The 25,818-nt window shown below is 35.0% G+C and overlaps 1 protein-coding gene across 12 annotated transcripts in view; it reads right to left on the bottom strand.

Annotated features, from left to right (window-relative positions):
• Positions 1-1,758: 1,758 nt before the first annotated feature.
• The window catches only part of RYR2 (ryanodine receptor 2), a 383,225-nt gene continuing 359,165 nt past the window's right edge, over positions 1,759-25,818 (bottom strand). For all 12 annotated transcript variants that reach the window (XM_085055535.1, XM_085055538.1, XM_085055530.1 and 9 more), the window contains 13 exons: positions 24,763-24,849; positions 23,720-23,944; positions 21,493-21,623; positions 20,836-20,878; positions 18,567-18,700; positions 14,429-14,489; positions 12,936-13,082; positions 11,511-11,645; positions 9,028-9,184; positions 7,165-7,229; positions 6,318-6,418; positions 4,758-4,809; positions 1,759-3,056 (listed from right to left, as the gene is read on the bottom strand). In XM_085055535.1, the coding sequence (XP_084911661.1) occupies positions 2,961-3,056; positions 4,758-4,809; positions 6,318-6,418; positions 7,165-7,229; positions 9,028-9,184; positions 11,511-11,645; positions 12,936-13,082; positions 14,429-14,489; positions 18,567-18,700; positions 20,836-20,878; positions 21,493-21,623; positions 23,720-23,944; positions 24,763-24,849 (1,434 nt within the window). In that variant the 3' untranslated portion in view covers positions 1,759-2,960. The remainder of the gene's footprint in view (positions 3,057-4,757; positions 4,810-6,317; positions 6,419-7,164; positions 7,230-9,027; positions 9,185-11,510; positions 11,646-12,935; positions 13,083-14,428; positions 14,490-18,566; positions 18,701-20,835; positions 20,879-21,492; positions 21,624-23,719; positions 23,945-24,762; positions 24,850-25,818) is intronic.

Below are 25,818 nucleotides of genomic sequence, written 5' to 3'. Positions count from 1 at the left end.
TTAGAGCTCTTCTCATTTTTTTTGACATTCAGAGATAAACAGCAAAAATTCTGTCTCTGCTTTTTTCAATAAAGGGTGGGAGATACTTTATATCCTCCTGAAAATTACTGTTTTACCGACACAATCAGTAAATTCAACTAACAGCTGAAAAAAACATTAGCATACACAAATGTGTGTATAAGTATAACCTTACCTTAAATATAATATGCATAAACATCAATTTTTTTTTATTTCTTGGATGCAAACCTGCAGTTTTCAAGTGACATGTTATTATGCACCTTGTGCTAGTATACAAGATACTTGTGTCAATGCTAATTTCTTTTGATAGAAGTGTTAAAGCAGGGAATTGTCTGTAGTGGCTGACTGTTTACAAATCAAAAATTCAAACAATTTGCATTTGTCACAGGAAATTCAGTAATTTTTAATAAAATCTAAAATTTCAACTTTGTCTAAGACTAAAATAAATTAAACAGTATTAAATTGTATCCCCCTGTGTGTATTATATAGTATGTGAACTTCTTGAATAATATCATCCTGCTGAAAGTGCACATCAGAGGGTTTTCTGTTGAATTAGATGTACTAAGATAAAACTTCTCCATGGCAAAATTTGTGCATCAAACAGGAAATGTTAAATTTCAGGGACTCACAGAACGCCTACAGCCACTGCAGAGGGAAATGCGTGAACCAGGCTCTGAAGGTCTGCCAAAGCAAGTTCAAATCCTTTTTCAGCACTGACTGCTAATCTTGCAAACTCTCATGATCAGTTCCTAGATGTAGGAACTTGCTTCTGTGAAAGCAATATTTGGTTGAATAAATGAGTATTTTTATACTTAAACTTTTTGCATCACCGTGTAATCAGTAACTCTCATTGTTCACTAGAAAAAGCCTCTAGTGTTTAAGTGTGGCTTCACAAATATCTGTTAAACAGCTAACTGGATTCAACAGGAAGGATGCCCCTGGAACTTGAGGTTAAAGAAACACATCACCTTTATTCTGGTATTTACCTACAAAGCCCATTTGAATTTGTTTTGAAGACAAAGGAATCTTGAAATACCCCTGAGAATCATTAGCCCTATATTTTTCTACAAAATGTGCAAAACCAAAATAGCCTTTGAACCTGTGTGTTAAACAAGAACTATTTCTATGTTGTACACCTAAAAGGGAACATCATCGCAATACCCCATTTAAAAATCTTAGACACAGATTCCAGTAAGGCTGATTAAAGGTGCTTTATGAAGTTCTTCCAAACAGGGTGGAAACAGAGCTGGAATGAACATTCCAGAATGGGTGGGAGTTGTTTAAAACCTGAATACAAACTGCAGTTGCTGCACCTGTCCTTGCACTGTCACCAGTCTGCTCAGCCTCTGGCCTCAGGTCTTGCAGTTTGAGGGAATTTTACCAGAACCCTCACCAGGATACCAATTTCAGCAATATTCATAGTCTGCTGAACTGGAAGCCTGGCTTTTAAGAATATATCCTTAGTATTTTTAAGCAACAATTTCCTTAGTTTTACTTTTTGGATTTTAGTTATGACTGAATATTGATACAGAAAATTTCTTTCATGACAAAACTGTGGCCTGTAAAGAAATGAGGGAGAGCAACAGAATAGCAAGAAGTCCATGAGAAAAATCCGAAAACAATACCAAAACCTTTCATTAGAGAAACAATACCTTAATTCTGGTTTGAAGTGGTTGAAATAAATTCAGGGATTAATAAAAAGACTCTGTAACAAAGACTTCAAATGCTACCAAAACCAGCTTTTTTCCATTCTGAATGTCTCTTTTTATTTGTAAAGACTGGCATTACAATTGAAAAGGACTCAAAATGGAGTAATGTACACATCATTGGTGTTTCGTGATGCAACTGATGGAGTCCCTGAATGGATATTGCTTCAGCTTTGCTTTTAAAAAATAATTTAACAAGAAAATCTTCAACTCCACTATTGATCACAGGTGGCAGAAATGAAAGAAAGAAAAAAAATAGAAATCAAAATTACTGTCAAATTCATAACATATACATTGTTGGTTGATGACACTTGTTCCAGATGTACAATAAAGCCCACAACACTTTATTACTATGGATATAATTATTGTGAATGTTTTTTCATGTTGATCAACTTGTTTCTGAAGGTTGTTTTTTTGATTGTTTTAAACTTGCATAATAAACATGCAATGAAACATTTCTTGTTAAAGTGTTTTTTGCAGCTGTCTTGTATTCATACAAAGATTTCATAAAGTAGCAGTGTTGTATCAGAGCATTACCAAAATAAGAGCAAAAGCGAAAGAGGAAGGTAAATGTGAAATGAACTCGATGACAATAACCTAATCTTGTCCTGAGACACTCCAGTCTTATTAAAAAGATGTGCACAATCAAATCCCTTCCTCCCAAACCCACCAAAACCACAAAATAAATATTAAATTGGAAGAAAGGGAAGACATAAAGAAAAAAAAAATTATGTCATCATGCACTCATCTTCTGCATAGCTCAACCCACATATAGTAAGGCACTATTTCCCCACAACTTAGTGTCCACAACAATCTTTTACAGTGCACTGTGAACTATATATAGTTCCTTCCAGGATGATGAAATAAACAGACCAAATGAGTGTTGCTACCATGTCACCCCATGTGCGATCTTTTAGACAAGGGCATCATCTGGCAGTTTCAAAAATAAGCTGTCTCAAGTCTCTACTTGTGTGTGCATGTTATGTATAGGGACATCTTTTGTCTGTGCAAGTGGTTGGTTTGGTTCCAAAGTTGCTGTAAATTTTCATTGTTCTTTACTCCAGTGTTCTCAAAGCAAATACACAAGAAAAAAAAAAAAGCGCAGTTGGGTCATTAAAAACAGAGCTTTGGTGCTCCAAAATGCACACAGCTTTGGGGATTTAAGAAATCTTTTAGACATTCCCAAAAGAGTTGGGAAATACATGGACATTTTTGTCCAGAAATCCTCATCTCTGCTTAGTTGAGCTGGTCTTCATACTGTTTTCGGAAGCAATCACCAGCAGGGAAAAACTCCCAGCACCGTTCTTGATACATTTTCCATACATATGATTCCTGAAAGAAACACAATTTAAATTATTTAATTTGATTTAATGCGAAAGCATCAACCATGAATTTTTATTCTCTTTTACTTATATATCACTTCACCTTTTTTTTTATTCTGTGCATGTCAAGTTGTTGAAAGTCAATCCACAAAATCATGTTAATGATTTTGGTTAGTTTAGAATAGCTTTTACGTTTTTGTTCCCTGGTCAAAAAGCACTACAGAAATGCATAGAAGAGAACCAGGTAGTTTAGCTCTTTTAGCACATCGAGGAGCACTGTAAAGCTCAATTAAAGCTGGCCACAAAACAAATACCAGAGTAAGCAGAATATTTTCTGTCATAGAAATTTGACTGAATTTCTGCCTCAGTCATTTCAAAAGATGTCTACAAACAATACATAAACCAAAAGGAGTTTAAAAGTCAGTATTTTCTGAATCACTGGCATATGTTTTTTCTCCCTTTCTGACTATTTTTTCGGGTAGGGTTCTGTCTCTAGACATTCCAAAGAATAGTAAAGAATATGTCCATTTATTTCTACTTTAATCACAAAACTTCAAAGTGGTTTTTATTATGCAAATTTCATGGTAGAATGGGTGTGTTTTACACCAGTTACAGAATCATAGAATCATTTATATTGGAAAACACCTTTAAGATCATTGAATCCCACCATAAACCTACTACTGCCAAGTCCACCACTAAAGCATGTTCCTAGAAGTTGTATAACATGAAATATTCTCCATTTTCAAACTATCACCTGGTAGCATCAAAACTGAATAGTTACTAGAAATCTGTCTTCAGTGAATAGAGTGGGACAAACTGTCTGCCAAGAAAAGGCAAAGTGCAAAAAAAAAAACTTTTAATAATCTCAGTCATTATGAAATTCTCAAATGACAAATGGATGTTCAAAAATAGCAAAGCAAACACTTAAAATGTTATGCTAGACAAGGCTGAGATTTATGCAAAGATGATTACAACACATGTCAGGGTTCAGAAAGAGTAAGCTATAGAGATTTAGAACAGATCATCCCTCTGACCCAAATCTGTAGAGTTATATATTTGATACTATTCAGTTCTTTTGGGTTTTGATCTGCAACACAGGAACATTTGCTTAGTCAGCTGAAAGACTATCACTAGGGAAAAAAAAATAGACTGAATTTGATACATTTTCTCAGTGACTTTTAATATACTTGAAGGAAATTGAAGGGGGCACCAGAAGTTTGAAAGAACAGAGAAGAACAAAGAAGACACCTCCAGAGAAAAGTTCACATAGTTTTCATTTTAAATATATGCACAAGCTCTTTCATGTGGACTTACTCAGGAATGTAGACTTAGAAGATTAAACATAGATTATAATAATGAAAGACAAAGACTATTAAAAAAAAATTAAAAGGGAGAAATGAAGAGTGCTGCCTTCACAGGATGCTTAAATATTCTGTTTCTTATTATTTTTTTGTTTATAGTATGTATTAATATTTTTTGGATGCAACAATTTAAAAATAACAGGTCAGATACCAAAGAAGGAACAGAAAGTTCTACAGAATTGATACTCAATCTAACATTAAGCAACCAGAGTCTTAAGAATTGCTTAGAAGAATGAGAATTAAGTTCTATACCATACAGGGAGCTATCCATGATAAAAAACTTAGTTTTTTCAAGCCTAAATTATTTTTATTTTAGAATCAGCCAACATTAATAGAGTTGTTCAACCTACCTGTCCTGTATGCTCTGTTTCATCTTTATTAATAAGATACATCAGAAAAAACCTACAAGCAAAGAAACAGCTATTATGAATAGAGTGTTTGAAAACATTAGGCAACTGACAGGGAGATGGATATTTTTCAGCGTGTACAGTGATAATACTGTTCATGGACTTACAAGTTCCAAAGTTCTATTTCTGATAATATTCTGAGACAGATTAAACACTTTCCTGACACTGTTGACATTCATTGTTCAATGAGTAGAACACTGAAATGCATGAGATTGAGTCCATTTTAGTGTAGTTTGCAACTCAGTTTAAATGAAGATTTTCTAAGCTTTCTAATCTGAAAACTACAATAGACATTTTCTTGCCTATGAAAACCCATTTAAAAGCAGACAGAGAATGGTCATTGGAAATTTCTTTTTTCCTCTTCTCACACTGAGTAAGAAACACTGAAGATATCTGAGATTTCTGTTATTGAAATTATAGGTTGGGAATATTTTAGTAGAGTATGCAAGATCAACATGAGCAGAAAAGAAAATGTGATTTTAAAGAATATATTAGTGTTGCGGGTTTGATACAGCTGACATTCACTGGGTAACAATTTCAAAATTTTGCTCGTAAGAGACATTCGCTCCAAACATATGCAAAAACCTAAAATATGATCATGCACAAAAGGAAAAAAAAAACTAATTCCTCAGGTTGAGGCACTTAAGAGCAAGTATGTTATAGTATGCTATTTTTTCAGTATTTCAGTAACAACAAATCCCATATGATAGTGCTTTCAATGTATTTTGTTTGCACAACCTGTTTTTCAAGTGGAAGTTTTTATAGGCATATCTGACTCACTTTGCAGTCTCATTATTTTGTGCACATACAGTGCCACTTTAAAAACACAAAGCTACAATTCATCCCCTGCTTCATACTGACAGCACAAATATAGAACACAGTCTGGCACTGGATTTTCATATGTGAGAGGAACAGTATGATACAGTGGTTGTAGACCTGATAACTGGCTTTATTTCCAAATATAAAAAGACTGAGTTTAGTGGTCACTGGTGCTCTGCTTGCATTTTCCAAAGGTGGACCTGATGCCCTTGGCTGATTCCTCTTGTCTCTACCTCCTCATTACAGTTTCCCTACCTCCCTTTGTCCCTGGTTCTCTTAGTCTCAGCACTCCACACAAAATATTTTGTCCAACGGAAGTTTTTTTGCCTTACTCCACTGCTTGTTATCTCTTTCCATCAGTCTCCAGGCCAGGTCATACTGCTCCTCTGTACATTACACACCTCATTCAATTTTACAACTTATGTGGCCTCTGCACCCACATATCAAGTTTTTTTCCATCTACAAGCTCACACAAACTTCTTTTGCCACAACCAAGCTGGAAAGCAGGATATGAAATTTGTTAATTCCTTGCTGGCATTGCCACAGAATTATACATTCAGAAAGCACAAGTGTACACCAAAGCCAAACAGCACAGACTATTACCTATGCAAGAGAGTTAATCAGGTACCTGCAGAGGCTGCAAGGATCAGGGGTTAGTGAGGAGTGCATTTTTGCTGTACTCACAAATAATTGGCCAAGTTGTGCTCCTGTAGTGTGTGTGTTTCAAAGCCATGAGGCACTGTATCAAAGTAGTCATTTCCTATCCCGCAGATAAAGCATTTCGTCTAAAACAAAGAATACAGAGCACTTCAACACTACATATAACATTTGCCTTGCTTTGTGCAAAGGCCAAAAAAAAAAAAGTAATCATTTCTTGAAAACGGCAATGTGTTGAACAAAAAGGCTTTTCTTTTAATGATTTGGATTGGATACCTCAACCAAACACTTGAATTGAAGCTTAGCTACACTCAGAATAGTTTCTTACTGTTTTAAAAAAAAATAAAACTTTGCCAGCTCTAAGTGAACAGGTATTAGGAGACAGAACAACACACAATGGTCAGAGCCGACTTTTTTAATATCAAGCAGCACTTACTGTAACACATGGCAATATTTACCTCAATGTTTGTCCAGCTGAAACTGAATGTGCTCCAAGTTCACATTACAAAACACAGTTGGTTTGCAACACTTGCCTGACTTCTTACATTTGTACTTCAATGACAGAATAGAAAACCACAAAGTACAAGGTACTTTCATGCATATATTAAACAAAGAAAATTACATTTGAGATGACATGCAACATGACAGTGTTAACACCCTGTGTTAAAAACTTCTAGTTTGAAGATCCAAAATACTTAAATAGCCACAGAAATGGAATTCATTATAATTCACATTGTATGATATCAGACAATGTGCAGGACTGTATTTTGCTGTTAGTTTGAGAAACTATCCACTGGCTAAATCGTATTTTGATTGAAAACAGATATTCGTTAAATCTGAAAATAGGTATGGCTCAGCAACTGGATGTTCTTACCTCCATGTCTTCCTTAACTTGCTCCTGCTGATCTCTTAACTCACCAAAAGCATCAATAATTAAACCTAGGGTTTAAGTTAAAGTGATAGTTAATGTTCAAGAACAGAACTGTGACAAGGAGTGTTTGGAAATCCTGGGATAACATAACCCTGTTAAAGAATATTAAATGAGAATCTTATGCAGAAATAAAAGCCAATATACATTCCAAAGAAAACAAGACCATAAAGAACACAAGGAAAAATGAGCAAGCCAAAGAAACACCAGTAACATGGTTGGTAGTACCATTTGGAATCATAAAATGGGACAAGCAGACTTCTCTTTAATTCCCAGAGCCCTAATCTTGACTTAGTACATTAAGATATATGTGGGTTTGCAGTGATTAAGGCCCTACTCTGCAAAGAATACTACTGTATGTTTAAAAGAGTAACATGGCAGATGCAGAAATGCCCAGAGCTCCACACATCCTCTCTCAATACGGTTGTGATGTAGCACAAGGTTCCACTACTGGAGTGCTACAAAATAAGGGCTCATTTGTGGGAGATACAGCCGGAAGAAGAAACAGAATCACAGGCTCTACAGCTCAGATTTTAAACTGCTGATCACCTTCTCTTCATTCTGCAGCACAAATAAGGCCTAAGTCCACAATGGCTATTGACACTCCTGCACTCAAAGCTTGACAGTTAAGGGCTCTATTCTTCATCCACTCACAAAATGAAGTAACAAACAATAGGAGATATGCCACTTCATGGTATTAAATTTTTTTCCACCCTCCACAAGCCCCTTAAAAAAACCTGTTGCTTGAGTAAGGGTAAGAAACAATATTCCAGAAGCTCAAAGTTGCTTTTGAATTTCCTTGTAGTGAGTGAGAAAGAAGCCTTACTGCTGCCAAAATTATCCTGAGATAGCTGTTAGCTGACAGAAAGCAATGAGGTATCAGTATTTATGACAGGAAGTGAACCCAGTAAAAATATTTATCAATTTTTCAAAAACTGAGAATATACTTCTATTGACTTGTGCAAACTTAAATGCCTTTTGGGCATTCCTGACAATGTTTTAAAGATGTAGCATGAAAACGGATGGGGGTTAAGTACTTGAGGTAATAACATTAAATATAAATAATGCAAACATAATAAAAAAGCCTTTACATGCCAAAATAAGGTATCCACTATTCAGATTACAACAGTGAGAAACCCTGTCAAATAGTTTCACTGCAAATCCAAAGCTAACTTACTGGCAGCTAACTTTCCATTGTCATTAACCAGGCTATACCAAAGCTGTTTCATATCAAGCACCTTTCTTTACTCTTAGACGTTGTTCAAATAAGCAGGCATCACACCAAATGGGAGTTTTTATGTAAAAAAAGATTAAACCTCTTAAAGTTATTCTCCAGTTTTCACACCACTATTACTAATCTGAAGATTTGCCAGATGGCCAAGAATATTAGATATTGACAGAGGGAATATTGAGAGCAGTGCTGATTTTGTCCACAAAAGCTCACGTAGGATGGGTTACATTGAAAGATAATTTTAGGTTGTGCCACAAGATTTCTATAGGAGGCTTTTAGAAATGGCAATGGCAAGATAGAGACAGCAGTGACAACAGCATTCTTAGAGCAAAAAATTTATTTTGTTTCTGTTGATCCAGTTAGAGCCTGTTGATTTTACAGAGACTCAGAAGAGCAGTGTATGAACCAGAGTCAGCTGGTGTGATTTTTTTAATAAAAATCTTTCAAGTCTTTCAAGATCTGCCCTGCTGTTCTGTCTGAATCTTAGGCTTGTGATTACCATAGCATTACATGTGATTACTCAGATCTTTGTATGCTAAATAATGCTTTCAGTCCCATTGTGGGTTACAAATGCCTACCTTGAATAATTGCAAGGAGGATGACAATCACAAAGAAGAAGAAAGTGATGTCAAAGATTATCCGATAGATTTCATATTCATCTCCTGCTGGATCTTCTATTTCATCACCAATGCCTCCACCTGCACGTACTCCAACGTACATATGAAACATGTAGCACTAGAAAAGACAAAACAAAGGGATAGAAAGCAGCTAAAAGCAAAAATACCTATTGTTACAAATTCAGTTATTGGTAGAACCGGTCTATGGTCTAGGAACTATGTAATGTCAAGCTATCTTTTTCTCTCCTTTGAGATTATGCATATTTCTGGGGGAGGGGACATGCTGCTGTGCAGCTGAAGCTGCAGTATTTCATGTTCTGTCACTATGAAGCAGTTCAATAAGATCAAAAGTTCAACTACCAGAAACCCAGCAGCACCCCATGATTCATGTAAAATCATTTCAGCAGTGTAAATAGGACGTATCACCACCACAGCCATCTCCTTTTCTAATTTCCTAGCTCATAACTGAATGATTTTTCCCATTTTTAGTGTTTCAAATTAAAAAATAAACAACCCTCCTCCCCCAACCCAAAATAAAACAAAAACCCATAAACAAGCAAAAAATGTTTATGAATGTTTGTGCAGAGAACAGGCTAAGGATTGAGAATGTCTGAGAAAAATACTGTGAAACTATGATTTGAAAAGTGGTATAATAGGTCTGGTCAGTATAGTTCCCTGTGTTGCTGACAATACAGAATTTCCAGTTTTATCATGTTATAACTTAATAGAAAATTGTGGTATCACTCTCTAGAGGTCTGGAGCAGTGAATTAGTTTTTGTGCTTTAAGCAGCTTTGCAAACTACAGGTCAAGGGCTCTCACCCTCTATCCAAACACAGTGATGACAATAACCAACTCCTAAAACCTAATCATACAAAAAAAACATTCTTCCCTTTCTATGCTACACAATCCCCAAAACCTGTTCTTTAAGAAATAGATATAATACCTTACAATGCTGAAGTACAAGAAATTAATATAATACTATGCCCTTGCCTGAAAAATCTAACATTTTCTGGAGTTAGTTTAAATTCCAAAACTGAAAGGTAATAATTAACTTAATGGGTGAATGTAGTGTTACATATGTAAAAAGCTTTATTTTTTTTTTATTCCTAAAAACTTATGTAATCTTCCTAGTCTACTTTTTTTTTAAATCCCATCTCAAGTCTGAGTGTTTTTGCAAAGAACAACCCTCTTTTAACAGCATATCACATATTATTCTAACTCATTCCTGTACAATATTATAGCCTTGTGTTATGTGTATTTTCAGAGAATTACAGAGCAGGTCAGGTCAGAGGGACTTTATGAGGTCTCTGATCCAAGCAAGGTCCACTATAACCTCAGAAAAAATTGTTTTGAGATTTATCCAATTCCAATCATTACAACCTCATAAGGATAGAGACTGTAACAACCTCTCTGAGCAACCTGATCCATTGCTTGGCTCTCCTCAGTCAGAACAAATTTTTCCACCTTATATCCACTGTCATCCATCCTGTGCTTGCTGTTAAGAGCTCAGATTTGTCTTCCCAATAATCTTACTGCAGACACTGGCAGCTTCTCTTACACACCCCCTACCCTAAGACTTTCTCTTCTCTTGACCAAACAAGTCCAATTCCCTTAGGCTTTCTTCTCATAGCAAGTGTTCCATCACCTGACAATTTAACAGCCCTCCACCAATTTGCATTCCAGCTCATATGGTTTTGTTGTGCCAAATGTCCCAAACCAGATAAAAATATAGACATACTAATCTGCTTTAACAGTTTATCTATTTATTTGGCTTTTAAATGTTGTCTAGTCCCTGGAAGACATTCATGTTGCACTGTATACTGAAATACATTTAACTATTGTACATGATTGCTTTTGGAGAGATATTAAGGGCAATGCATCTTAGAAATTCTTTGTGGTTTAAGCTCTACCTATCTCCCATAACTCCAAAGCCTGGCACTGTCTTAGTAAGTACAAAATCATTTACAGTGCTTCTGGACACAGTGGTTACAGAACTGCCTATTAAAGATAACGGTGGCAATTCAGGAGAAACTGATGGACTTCAAAGATTAAACAAGCATTTAATTATTTGCGTTACTTACAAAAATCCTTGCCTATAATTGACCCTCCTCCTAAACGATCTGTGGAATTTTAAGATTGAGAAATACTGCCCTTTAACTGGCTCAGCTCAGCTTCACAGCTTGTAGTTGTTTTGCATGTTTTGAAAAACTATAAAAAAAGTATAGTATCACATTTCTTCTATTTCTTTATAGATGTGTTTGTTTAGCATATGAAAGATCTATCTAGTTGATGAGGATGTTCATCATATTTTTCCCTTTGCTTTCAATTGCAGTCTTTCCTGCTTGCTGGCTAATGAGATTACTGTATGAATACAAATTACAAAAAGGTCAGGAGAAAACCACAAGATGTTGAGAAAAAACCCAGAAAGCAAAATAAGACTTACTGTTAGCATATCATCACATTTCATGTCTGGCATATCACCATCCTCGCTCTTGTTGTAGAACTTGCGGAAAAAATTGAATGCCACTACTGTGTACAAGTATACCACTACTGCCAGTAATCCCACTGTTAGGACAAGCTGGAAGACAAAATTACAGAATGGATATAACACCACCATGGAATTATTATATAATTTTTTTAAAAATTAAAAAAATTTAAAAAAGAAAAAAAAAGGAAGGAAACTAACAAAAATCTGCATGTACTAGCAGCAGGAAAACTTCACTTCTTCTCTTTGTATATTTTTTTTAATATGGAGTAATATATCTACATATTCTCATGCAAAGATTGTACATTTTATTTTATTTTGAACAAAGACTATGTTTCAGAAGCATAATTACCAAGACAAATCCTATGGATAGATACACAATGAAACAATTCTTTAGAATCATATACAGTCCTCATAATCAGATAAAAATATACAAACCTTCACTACCTAATAGCAATAGTATTATCACCTATTATATAATTAATTGCAATAGAGTATATCCACTAATTTAACAGGGAAGCAACTTTTTTTACATGTATGAAATCACATACAAGAAAACCTGTTCCTAAGTATTTGAATATCTCAGAAAAGCAGCAGCAAGTACTACACGGCTCAACTGCAGCATCATTCAGATTTTGCACTGAGCTTAATGGAAAGGGCTGGAAGGGAGTTTCAGTATCCTGTAAATTGGTATTTCACTTGTGTATCTCCAAGATCTAAAAAGCTCCTTATAAAATATGCCCCTTTACTTCATAGGTAATTTGCTAAAACTTCAGGACTAATTTTAGAAGGGAGAATACATATATTATTATAATTAAATTAGCTGTCCTACTGGACGATTTTCTGAGGTGACCAAGGATGGCTTTTTTACAATTTGAAATTGTTTACAAAATTCCTTTGAAATGGGGAGGCCATCAGCCTTGAGGAACACTGAGTGTCAGGTTACATTAAATGCCATTTCTATAATAGATCTAAGCAGACAAAAAGCCTTAGTTAGTTTTTATTTACATTAAACCAGACATGCAATTTCAGGTTCTGTAGTTTAAGAAGAGATTTCTCATTCTCCAACAGTGGAGTTTCTCAAACAGTCCTCTAGCAGAATGACTCTGACTCAAGCACACCTTTATTTAAATGACTCTTGAAAAATTTTAAGCAGCAGCCTTATGAAACAGTTGCATGTAACAGAGACTGTCATAATCCTAGTCCCTTTTTCTTTTGCTTAGAAATCCCATTGTCTAGTTTCATCACCAACTCAAGTTGTAGAGTTCATGATGAAAGAACAGTTCTGTTATCAATCTGCAGAGCAACTGAATCAAGTCATGAAGTGATATTTCCCGTGTAGTCCTTAAGTAAAAAAAGTCAGAAAGAGATGACAATTGATACCTGTTTGCCATTGTGGGTAACTGACGACAGGATAGTTCGTAACGTCTTGAATCCCATTGCAATGTCAAGGAGATGAGCAGCAAAGAAAAAATTGTTGTAATGGCCAAGGACTGACATGGTCATGTACCAAGCTAGGTAAAGGAAAGACTAACAGAAAAAAAAATACATTCAAAATAGAACTCATGGCTTTCATCTATAACTTAATTCAAGACAATAAGGAAATATAGAAATTTCTCAAATATGGTTTTCTTTAAATAGAAAACAGTTCTTTTTAAACAGAGAATTTTCTAGATATCTTTGAGAATTTTCTCTTTCTGCAAAAAATATTAAATCCTCAAATACAAAGTCCAGAAGACATGGGCAAAATTAAGAAATTCAGAATCTGTATTGTAAAACCTAATTTTGAAATCCCTAAAACCTTATTTCTAAATGTCTCTAAAAAAAGGTTTTCTGATTTAAGTTACATTTTTAGCAATTTCTAAATAATTACATTAAAATATTAATGCCCAAAATAGTTAATGACAATTATAGGACTCTGCAAGCAACAAAAGGAATTTTATAATTAATTTGAGCTACTAAAACTACTATTTAAACATGTATTATTTAAGTAACAACAAATGTTAATTTCATCTGTTCCTCTATCAATTATTTTTTATTGAACATAAGTACATATTTATAAGATTACACTCCGTCCCTTAGAAAAAATGCTAGTCCCTAACAAACACTGCTTACAGATCATGCTGAGTCTAGACCTGAAGACATTGTTTTCACTTTTCCTGAGTACATTCAGATTACACTTTAATTTCTCATCTGTCCTAGTTCCAAAATAATTTTTCCCCAACCATTTTTTTCTCCAGTAAAATAAGTGGTTAGGCAAACAGTAATCGTAAGACTTATAAATCATATGAAAACTGATTTCTTAAACTGCATTTTAACATTCTTGTTTATATTTCCTTGGTTTTTTGCTTTTAAAGACTCCCTTTTTCAAATTATTAAAATAGTTTGCATCATTCTGTGCCTCATCCTACTATCAGTTTCAGTGAAACAAATGTAGCAATTTGAGATACATTAACTATATTGCTCTGACTGTGCTCCAGGAACATTCAAGTGTTCATAAAATTTATGAACAATGTGGGAAGTGGCAATTAGCATTTATACAGTCAGTTTTCTAATTCTACATTACAGTGTTTGCTTATTGCTTCTAATAAGGCATGTCAGAAAGGGGGACAGGAATTGACTGAGGTTCTATACACTACTACCAAATGTAACTGTGAAAATATTTTGACAATGTCTTTTTAAGAATTCCAGATTTTCATCAGGTAGTAAAATAAATATAATCCAGAGCACTTTACACTTCTCATTGAAGTGCTTTGCATTAACAAGTGTGTATTTAATTTCAGAACATGAATTTATATATCTATATCTGTCTCTGTGTATTTCTATATATCTCTCCATATCTCAACGTATCTATATCTATATACTGAGAAACTTACATTATCAGTGAAAACAACTCCTAATTTCCACATCTGATACTTAACATCGATGGAATTTAGCCTGTAAAAATTTAAAAAAAAAAAAAAAAAAAAGCATTTTATAGCAAAACACAGCTGGAAAACATGAAACACAATCTGTAGGAAGTGTATTGTCACATAACAGAAGTCAACAGCTGATCTATTTCTCCAAAAGCTGAAATACATAGGAGTTTTGTTCTAATTCACACTTTTACTCTGGAATGAACCTGTCCAGGAAAAAAATGTTGAAAATCAAAGTCATAAATACTTTACATTCATCAGACTGAATGCTGATTGATTTATACATCATCATGCATACAAGTCTTTAAACACACTGTCTTTAAAATCCATGGAGAAAAAAAGATTTTTTTTCTTTTTAATGCAACCCACCCAGGCCTAAAGCAGCTGCTAAAAAAGCTCACTGAATTTGCACCCCAAAATGTCAATTCTTTACCTTAATTATTATAGCATACCATGACTGACACACCTGGATGACATTAAAGACAGACAAATTTAGATCAGATGAATCTCAGAGATTGTTCAGAAAATTGTTCCATTTTTCTAAGGATGTAAGAAAAGTCATTAATGAAAATATGATAATTCTTACCAGTTTTGATATAGGTACTTAGGAAAATCTTCTGTTAATGTTACTTTTTGTACAACAGAAAGCATCCCATCAGATAACAAACATTCTTTATTAATTGTCAACTAGGTAGGAAACATCATTTTTATTGCACTGTGTCAAAATTTTGTGCTAGGCACTGTACAACATCAACAGGTGATACTTCATAGAGAATGGTGCCATTTGACCATTACAAAAAAGAACACATTGAACTAAAACAAAACAATGAGTTATTGGGTATCTGTAAGCTATCTGTCTGTCTTGGAGACAGAGCACAGAATAGATTATTATTTTAAGGTATTCCACAAAAAGCCTCAGCAAGGATCCACTAGGCCTAAGATTCCCAAGTAAATAATCAAAGGAGGAGTTATTTTACATTAGCATCCATAAGGGGAAAGGTTTGAAATTGAGATTCCTACGAATACCTCGTTCCTTTCAATGGAAGAGGCTGGGAATTTGGACATTAACAGGGACTATTAATTGAGGTTGAGGGCCTGCCTTTCAACCACGACAGCTGAAGTCCCTACCCACCGGCAGATTTACACTTCTACTCGGACAAACAGGCACATCCACACTTCTGTAAATCCTGTAGTGTCGTCATAGCAAGTATAAATCTTGGGACTTCAGGTGTAAAAACTATTGCATGTAAAATTTCTCACTTTTTCATTAGCCATTATGGGCAAGAGGCAGACTGTCACCTGAGGAAAAAAGTCTACCAGTTTTCCAGGAACAATCCTGTTCTCTGAGATACTACGTTACTAAAAACCAGGTTACTCACTCCAGAATCTTTTGAAAACCCAGATTATTGTTTCTCATGACAAGGAAGAATAAGACCTTTCAAATTCTTTCACATTCTGAGACCAACTGCACTCAGTATTTGTACACTTCACATTTATGATATGATTAAATTCTCACCACCCTATAAAAACTTCAGATCTTCCAGCAGAAAATTAACATTTTTTTCTATGCTTGAAAGTGGAAGAATTTTTCCACCATGTGACCATTTGAGAGAAGCCCTGCTTATTTTCCAGATTAGCCTTATGTCACCACTTGCTGGAGATGCTTGAGCCTTATCTGCCTCTTCCATTGACTCTGATCACTCTGATCTGACTGATGATCACAGAAACAACAGCAGTTAGAAAGGTAAAGGGACAGGGTAACAGTAGTAATTACTAACAATGTAGTAACGATGGCACCTCTGATAATAAACTTTCATGTTTGCATCTTATATATTATTCTCTCAAATATGCTTCATCTGTGATGCATCTAGTTTAACACCACCCACCCAAAAGAAGAAACTAATACAATGGAAAAATGGCACCACTGTCAAAGTCTCAGTGCGCAAAATATAACTGGTTTTACTGTCTAATCTCTAATCTACAGCAGAGCTCCAACTGCATCATCCTCCTTAGTTGGTTATATTTAAATAATCCTGCAACATATGCAAATTATTAATTAAATATTAACATTCATATTTATATATTTAAATAAATATACTTTAAAAATACTCGAGGCTGCATCCATGAGCTGGATGGCTCTTCAAGAGTCAGTAAAATGTAGATTTTTTTTTTAACACAGGGAATGGGACAGGCAGAAGCTTTTGAAGAAGCATGGTCACCTGCAAGTAGAGTGCTTTAAGTCCCTTGCAAAATGACAGATGCAAATCCCAGCCTATTTTTCCAAAGGAAAGGGAGAGAAGCAGTAGGAGCTAGAGGTCAAGGAGACCTGCTCACTTGTACTGGGAATGAAAATGCTACACGCTGCACTTCCCTTCTGTGTTGTGAGAGACACAGAATCTGCTCTGGCCTCAGCCTGCACCACCTCCTCCTCGCACAGGCACAAGCAACCAGAGCTGCAACCCGCACCAGGTCACACCATTCTCTATTTTCTTCCCAAAGTACTGCAGTAAGGGCTCAAGTCCAATGCTTTTGCCACCTCTCTCTTCACTGCAGGGTAAATACATTTAAAATTTTGAATCTGGAATACGCGTAAGTTTTAGTAGCTGCATTAGGATTCATTTTTGAAACTGTTAAAAAGTGGATAAATGCACCTTCCTGAAGCATATATTTTTTTACGTGACTGGTTCTGTAAATTTTTATAATAGTTTTTTATTTCCCCACAACATATTAATCTGTTATGAGTATGGAATGATTTCTCCCAGGACAACATGCAAGATGGATGAAGTAATAATTTTTTTTTAACCATATATATCATGGAGAAGATATTAGAGATATTAAAAAAGCCAGGCATCCTTCAGGCATGGTTTTAAACTAAGTATTTCATCAGCCTTCTCCAGCTGCTTCATTCTTGTCTCTTTTTTTAAGATTACTCACAGAAACATTATTTAATTTTTTTTCCCCTCATATGAGTCATGGGCACACAGAAAAGGGAAAGTAGTTTTATTGTGTTTTTATACCAATAACAAAAGTAATAATTTTTTCCTGAACTCAAGCATGGATCCTACTATAGTCCAGGAGCAAAACAGCATGTAAGAAAGCATTCTGGAAAGTACTTCTGCCACAATATTAAATTTTATTTAGTACTGAAATACCACAGAGTCCTTGAGCCTTAATGCACCTGATTGATTGTTCTAACAGCCTCCTGGTTTATCAATATCCATTCTTTATAATGATGAATAAAGGAGCCATCCTTACAAAATCAGCTCTTACTTCAATACAATTCTAATCTATCAGTAGTCCCACTGTACACTTCTCATAATCCTTGCAAACCCATACGTAGAATGTTGCTTTTAAAGAAAGCTTTGAATAAACCCTTACATTGGAATCTCTGTAGCACAAAAATTCCATCTGTTAAAATATGTTCTATCTAGTTGAATACCTTTCTTATAATGCAGAACTGGAAAAAATATTTTTGCAGTCCTTTACGAAAACTGAAGATGCTCCTACAATGCAAAGGAGAATTTACTACTCTGAATGTCTAGGGGTTTTTCTTCAGTTCTGTCTCTCAAATGATAAACAAATGCACAGTTACAGAAAAGAAATTATAAAAGGATGTGAAGATTAATCATCTAATTCCTAGATTTTACTGGTCACTAGCACTTAAATTTATTCCATTATTTCTTTATAATCAGAATACACAGGACCATTTTTGCCCATTCTTTCCAGCAGAGCTGAACTGAGAACTTGAAAAGGAGATTCTAACTCAGCTGAAATGACACTGTCAAAACAGTGGGAATGTGATGTATTCAAAGCAGATGTATTCAAAGTAGTGCACTTAACTAAGTCTTCATACATAAAAACCAGAGGAATCCTGCATAAATGTGGTCTATAATTGAATAAATTTACTATATCCTTCAACATAAGAATTTATTTATCTTTATATATATAGATACACATAAATGAGCAATGTGTTTTGTCTGAATGGCAAACCTTGAACATTTGATTTTAACTTACAAAACCCCCCAACCAAATTTAAAACAAAAACAAAGAAAGAAACAAACAAAAACCAATCACAAACAAACTGGAGGCAAATGCTTACACAGCAGAAAAGGAGCTATCCTTCTTTGGTTTCTTCTTTTCTCGAGCATCACTAAAATCGAGAGCAGCTTTGTCCATTCCTAGTAACTCACTGATCCTGTCACGACCATAGAACTCACCATATTTATCCATGACCTAAAGTCAGAAGGAATACACAAAAATATTCATCAGTTTGCTAGATCAGCTGTTTTTTAGCCTAGATCTGAAGACAAGAGTTTTAACATACAAGGAGCCCGAAAACAGTGTTTCATAACTATGTACAACATTGTCATCACAGACTTTGAACACAGAGTTATGGCAAAAAATTATTTTCAGTGAACTCAAACTATCTCCTATCTCTTTCTTACAAAATTTAACATGTTTCATAAGTAATTTTTCTGGAAATAAACATTTACTTGTTCTCCTTCTCACTGAACACACTGCTCCTTCCTAAATATTATCTGTCTCTTCTCATTTTAAAAAGAGTAGTCAAAGAAATACAAAATTTTCTATAACAAGATCATAACCCAGTGACTCCTGAAGGTAAGGTGGTATTTTGCCAGCTTTCTAATAGGAAATGCTTTAAATATTTATTGATATTTTTGCAGATTTTTAGAGACAAGCCTTTTTGTAAAAGCCTGAAAACAGTGCTCCATGAGTATGGATTATTCTCTAGATTGGGGATTAAATTACAAATATATATAAAAGAAGACATCTTTTGCAAAATAGTATATTTGAAGGCAATTAAATCATACAATGCAGTTCCTCAGTCAAAGCCGAAATACCAAACCTTTCACACAATTTAAAACCATAGTCCTTTTCTTTTGATTTGAACCTTCCTAGACCAGCTACATTGTCAAAAGCAATGTAGATTTCATTTTCTTTCTTGAGTACTCTGTAAAAGCTCCTGCCTCCCTTTCCATAGACAGATAGAAATCTGTATATAACAACTTAAAATATGAAAAAAAACATTTTCCACAGCAAAATTAATACATTATTCAAATGAACTTTTTGTCAGGTTGACCTAAGACTTTTACAAAGCAGAAGAGCAAAGAGTATTAAAAAAGACACGCTTCCAAAAGTATGATACAAGATTGGCATTAAAGCATGAAGGAGGGGTAAATCTGCTCCAACAACATGCACACCCTCTTTTTCAATTGTGAACAAACACACTAAAAAGATAATTCTTGCTGTAAGCTGTTGTACAAACATCAGGTTTATTTCCTAAGAGCAAGCTGAGAAAACATTTAAAATCACATTTGTAGGAAATGAGCTTCTGCAGTCTCTGTTTAGAGAGGACTGTTCTTGAGAGAGAGATCATTAGCTTCTGCAATAAAAGCTCACCTGCACAGCCACAAAGGAGCTCAGAGACACAGTGGCTGGGGAGAGTACAAAGAATACCTTGCCCTCCTAGTCCCAGGGCCATGAGGCCATTAAAGACCAATTTCCTCAAGCCTAGAGGATTACAGTGGCCCAGTGGCAGGCAGGAACCCAAATTATGGATTCACAGTGAGTGGATGCTCTGCCTGGCCCCTCCCAGGGTGGTCCCGGGAAAGCCTCAGACCCAGTGTCCAAACCCGAAACCCATCAAGGTAAGTCAAGTATCTCTCTTAGTCTGATAGGTGAGTCTCCAGATCACCTGTCAGACTAAGAGAATTACTGCCAAGGGATGCACACATTATGCACTCCATAAATGGGATGTTATTGGATATTACAGGGAGGAAGAAAATACAGAGAAAGGGATGGATTTAGGTGACTTGGGGAGAAAAAGGATGGGAAAATAGAGTGGTAAGGGACAAAAAAGGCCAGTGCATGCATATACCTTTCAGGCAGGTATAGTTGTCTGATTTTGTCCTGTGCCTAAATACCTCAATCTGTCCTGTCTTCCTATTAATTACTTTTTAATCTTCTATTGGGTGAGAGACACCATTCTTTGTGTATGGAGGTGAATACATAAATATGCACAGATAAAACATTTTCCATAATTTGCATTATTCATACAAGTGCACAAAAAATTCTTCATGTAATTTCATGGAAGTATTTGAATTCCTGTTTTATACAAAAAGCTGTATGTAGAAAAATTTTTAATGAACAACTATCCAAACCTCTCAAAAGTAGTTCTAAGAATGTGCTAAGGAATTCTGTGTACTTTGAAATTGTAAATATGGAAATCTGCACTGAATCAAATTTATATTTCAAAGAAGTGTAGTCCACATTCCTCCAAACATGAAAAGAAATTTCCATTAAAATTTTATTTTCGCTTCATATATCTTTTTTAAAATAAGCCTCACCTTTCTTTTCACAAATTTGTCCCAATAGTTGTTTGGAAAAGACCTGAAAAACAATATGCAAGATTAAATTTTAGACAGTCATGAGAAGGTGCAGTAGTTACCAAGAGGCAGTAAAAACTTCATGCTGATTTTGTTTCTAAGAGTCTCTATGTGGTGGCTACCACCAGTTAGTCACTTGAGCAGCCACTGGAGTGAAAGTTGCCAAATGGTGCTCAGCCTACCACGTAAATGTGGCTTGAGAAGCACGGCAGAGCCAATGCCTGCAGACAGAGTTCCAGAGCAGTTACATCCCACAGTCCCACCAGGCAGACAGAACCTTAAATAGGTGATGCAAAGCACAGCTCACTCTTGAACTGATAGCAATGCACAACCATCATTATTGTGCTTGCCAAAACTAACTCATTACTTTTTTTTTTCATTTATGAGAAGAAATAATTTTAAGACAAAAATCTGGGAATGCATAATATTAAACAGTAATAGTAAAAATGATAGTAAACATTACCCTCGCAGGTGCCTGAAAATTTTGTACATCCATGCTAGAAATATATCCCTAATAATTGTTTATTTCAGACAAGTTGGATGATAAATATGTAATTGTGGAAATAGAAGAACAATTACTTGCAAGGCCATAATGATACAGAGTAAGTAAAAACTCACTGTGTGTTGATTACAAGTCTATCCCACTGTCCCTTAATATCATCTTCTGATGGCTGCTCAGTTATATATAGCCCATCAAATTCCAATTTCCTTGCCACTTCCTTTTCTCTCTTAAAAATAACAAGTGGAACCTGCAGTTGAAAAAAAAGCAAAAAAACAAACCAGGAATTATTTAGGATGCACCAATATGTCTGCAAGCTTTTAATAAAGGCTGTTCGTTATGAAAGAAAAATAGTATTTAAAAAAAAATAAACTACTTAACAATTCCCCAGAACACTGAAAAGGTATCGATACACTAGGATCAGGTCATTCACAATCATTAAACTACAGTGTACCAAACAGCTGCAAAGAGAAGATCAAAACCCCCGAAGAGGGATCCTCCAAATAAAAATAGTTTTTCAGTGCTATGAAAGGATTAGATGTAGCCAAGTAAAAGAAATATTTTTTTTTTAATGCTTAGAAATTCTAGTTCCAAAATATTAACTTGGAATCACTTTTTTTTAATATCATTTTGATAGCCAGAGATATTAGAGGCTCCTTTTATTTGTTAAAAAAATTTTGAAGTTTCACAGTGAGAAACAGTGTTTAACTTCAGAGAACAAAGACTGTATGCAATAAAAACAAAATTGCTAGCAGCTTAGACACCTAACCAGGCTTTACCTACAACTCTTTCATCAGCTGGATGACTTCAAAAGTACATTCCAAGGAGACAGATGTAACTAGTGCTAAGTAACTAGTTACTAAGTTGAGAGGATTTTTCTAAGACATCATTTACCAAAAAAAAGTAAACTCTATTTATCCCTGAAACTATTTCACAGGTCCCCAAAATGCACCTACCTTGCATTAGCCACCATAACTGTAATAGTAGCAAGAGTGGACATGAGTATACTGGAAGAGTAATAATTAAAACCAAGGCTATTCAAGCAACAAGGTGATTACATCAGATACAATTAAAAAAAAGTTCCAACACAATTTTCAGAAAGCTAAATGAGAAAAATTTAATAGATTTCATGCTAAGCAATATCCAGAAGAAAACCTATCACACACAGGCCTGCAGTTCAGAAGATTCTGGATTCAAAAATCTCCAAAATAGAAACTGAAACCATATTTGGACCATATTTTGGTTTCCAAATTGGAAAGGAGACAATTCCTTAGGATAAATATTGATAACAATCTTTGCCCCTTCTAGTCAGAAAATTAATGGAGTTCAAAAAATCCACAGCATAATAAGTCATAGTAGAAAAAAACAAAAACATATGAGGTGGGAGAAGAAAACATCTCAAACTCCATAAATCTAAGCTTTCATGCTGCATGGAGACCAATGCAACAAGAAAATGTTTTAGTATTTATTGACCTGCAGCGACATTTAAGGTAGAGATGAAAATCAACACTTAATGCAGTAATATAATTAACAACTCCTTCAACCATTAATGCAGATCCTGTATTTTAGCATAGAAAAATTATTAGCCATTACAAGAGGAAAAGAAAAATATTAAGGACCATATAAAACCTTAATAAAGATATTATAAGGACAAATATGCAGCTGTACTAGGTCATTGCAAAAGTCCATTTAACTTAGTGCTATCCTGCACTTTGACCTATAGCTGTTTCCCAGCAAGAGTGTAAAAATGGGGGAAGTAAATCTCAGATATACTTCTTCCAGCTCCAGAGATTGATGACATTTGGTTTTCTCAAACCACAATCAGCATTTTGCCAAAGTCACATCTGTAGTTTTCACATCCCTAACAGAGATCTTCTCCAAGACACTAATTTAAAAGATGCTTAGCTCCTGCCACTATTTACTACCAGCAGAGTATGTGTGTATGAAAGGCAGGCATTCTTTACAGTCACAATAAGCACCAGCAGTAGTCCAAAACACTGCATCCTTTTCAAATGACATAGTTGACAGACTACTAAAGCAGACACTGTAATCTGCCTTTCTCTGGTCATGTGCATTCACACCTTGTCTTTGACAGTCTCCAGCAGCTTCTGAAGCAGATTATTGCTGTCACTGTCTGCCTGATAGCTAACCAGACTCTTAGTCTATATCTTCCTGAATACACACATCACCTAAAACACACTTTCTGTGTACATCACAGCGAACAACATACGATTCCTTTACATGGTGCCCCAACCTGCTTAAGCAGATTAACTTTCTTCTAATTTATACCACTCAACAGATAAAGAAGTTTAGACCTAGAAATAAAGAGGTTTATTTTTTTCTTACTTTCAGACAATAATACCCTATGATGCAGAAGAATGAGATGACTGTGTGTAGGATGGCCAAGATCCTCAGTGTGGGCTCCATGTAGCCACTACTTTCTTCCAGGACATAATGCACTGCAATGACAGTCTCATCATCATCATCGCTTTCCAGGATGTTCAGCTTGGTACTTTCACCATCAGATACCACAGGAAGCTCCTTTTCTTCTGTCACAGCAGATGTGGAGACCTGTTTAAAACACATTATATTGCAGCTGAATTCCTTTGACAGGAGCTTTACAATACTACAAGCTAAGCAGTATAGCTAAAAAGAATGATACCAAGAACAATATAACTGTAAAGAAACAATTTTTTTTGCATAAAAATGTCCAAAAAGAATACCTCAGCAAATCTTGTTACACCAGTCTGTGATAATGTGCTTTCTCTTTCCTTTTTTTTTCCACTGTCTGTCTATATTACCAAATTTGGTCCATGACAAATTTCATCACCTCAAATTCAAGAAAGGGCACAGCCCTCTTAGAAGAAACCCCTGACAAACCTGCATGTAGTCTTTAATATCAGGGCTCTGCCAGAAATTGATTCGAATCCAAAGACTAGTCTTGCATTAACAGTACTAAAAGTCTTGACAAAATCAGTGATATTCTAGGCAGCTTAAGATGATGCAACTCCTTGCTATACACACACTCTCAGGAGAGTGTAATGGCACAAGAGAACATCTCAACTGGCATGGATTACTTGAAGTTACCAATGAAGGATCAGCTTGGATGTTTCTCTGTAGTGTGAAATGGAGCATCTGAGGCACAGGTATGCCTTTCAGCGTGCTGCCTTTGTCCCAGCACAATGCTCTGTAAATAGCTATCTGTGTACTGGAAGTCTATTCTAACTTCACACAAATGCTTCAGCTCTCACCCTGCTGGATTTCTGAATTGGAAGGATGAAGCAGGTATTTCATCTATGAGGCTAGGTACTTTTACTGTAGCATCTTGTTTACAAAACCCAGATGTTTTCCAGAGTGCAACTTGAAAAGTAGTATTTTAAGAAATTTACCTTATAGAAAAGCAGGATAAAGTTGATGGCAAAAGCAACAAATAATGCCAACATCCTCATGTTGTAAAAGTTTCGTGCAAAATAATTCTGAAAAGAGAACAGAACATAAATATATTTTGCCTAATAAACATTCAACCATCATTAGTAAGTAGCTGCTGAGAGGGTTTTTTGTGGGTTTTTTCCCCCCATGGAACTTTTAAAAAGAATTATAAATATAAAAAAAACCCCAAACCAACAAGCATTTTGCGGGATGTACAAGTTCTCTCCTATTCTACATGTGCAATAATGGATAAAGAACCTTTTGTTTCACTCCATACATAAAGGAGGAAGGATTTCTAATTGCCTTACATCTTTTTCATTGTCCTCTCAATACATTACAGACAACACAGAGACACCACAATGTAAGAGTACTGGTAATATGTAATGTACATATGTACATAACATATGCAATAACAACATAGAAGTCTCTATCTTCCCTGTAGCTCAATATTCATACATATGGCAAATTGTTACTTTTACAAAAAAAAAATCTGCATATAATTTTATTTTAAATATTTTCTATTCCAAAATCAACTGCATTTTTACCAGGTCAGCAAAAATCATGTGTGACCTAAGTACCATGAATAGAAAGCTTTTCTGACATTATCACACTATCAACAGGCCTGCAGAAATATATCTTGTCCCTTCCTGATGACTCACAAACCTTTACAGAACACATTTTGAATGCTTTAACTCTCCCACAGAAATTCTTCCATTTTACAGCCCGTCATAAACAACTATCAGTGAAATATAAAAAGTGATTATTAGAAAAAAATTAAGCTAAATTCACACGATTGCAAAGTGGCTAGCCTGAAAAGGTATCTCAGTACAAAAGCCAAATTTAAACACTTAATTTCTTAATAAGATTTTGACTGAAGTTTTGCAGTTTTGCTATGTTACTCATATTAGAAGCAGGCCATCTCTACATAATTATGTACTAGATACATAGCAAAAATGTATTTATTTTTGCTTTGCATTTCACCCTAGCCTCAGAGAATACTAATGGAATCACCTAGC

Source organism: Lichenostomus cassidix, chromosome 3, assembly GCF_008360975.1.
Source record: "Lichenostomus cassidix isolate B80296 chromosome 3, HeHo_3.0, whole genome shotgun sequence".
Classification (NCBI taxonomy): domain Eukaryota; kingdom Metazoa; phylum Chordata; class Aves; order Passeriformes; family Meliphagidae; genus Lichenostomus; species Lichenostomus cassidix.
Note: the sequence above shows the minus strand (reverse complement) of the source record. Positions and strands in the feature narration are given on the sequence as shown.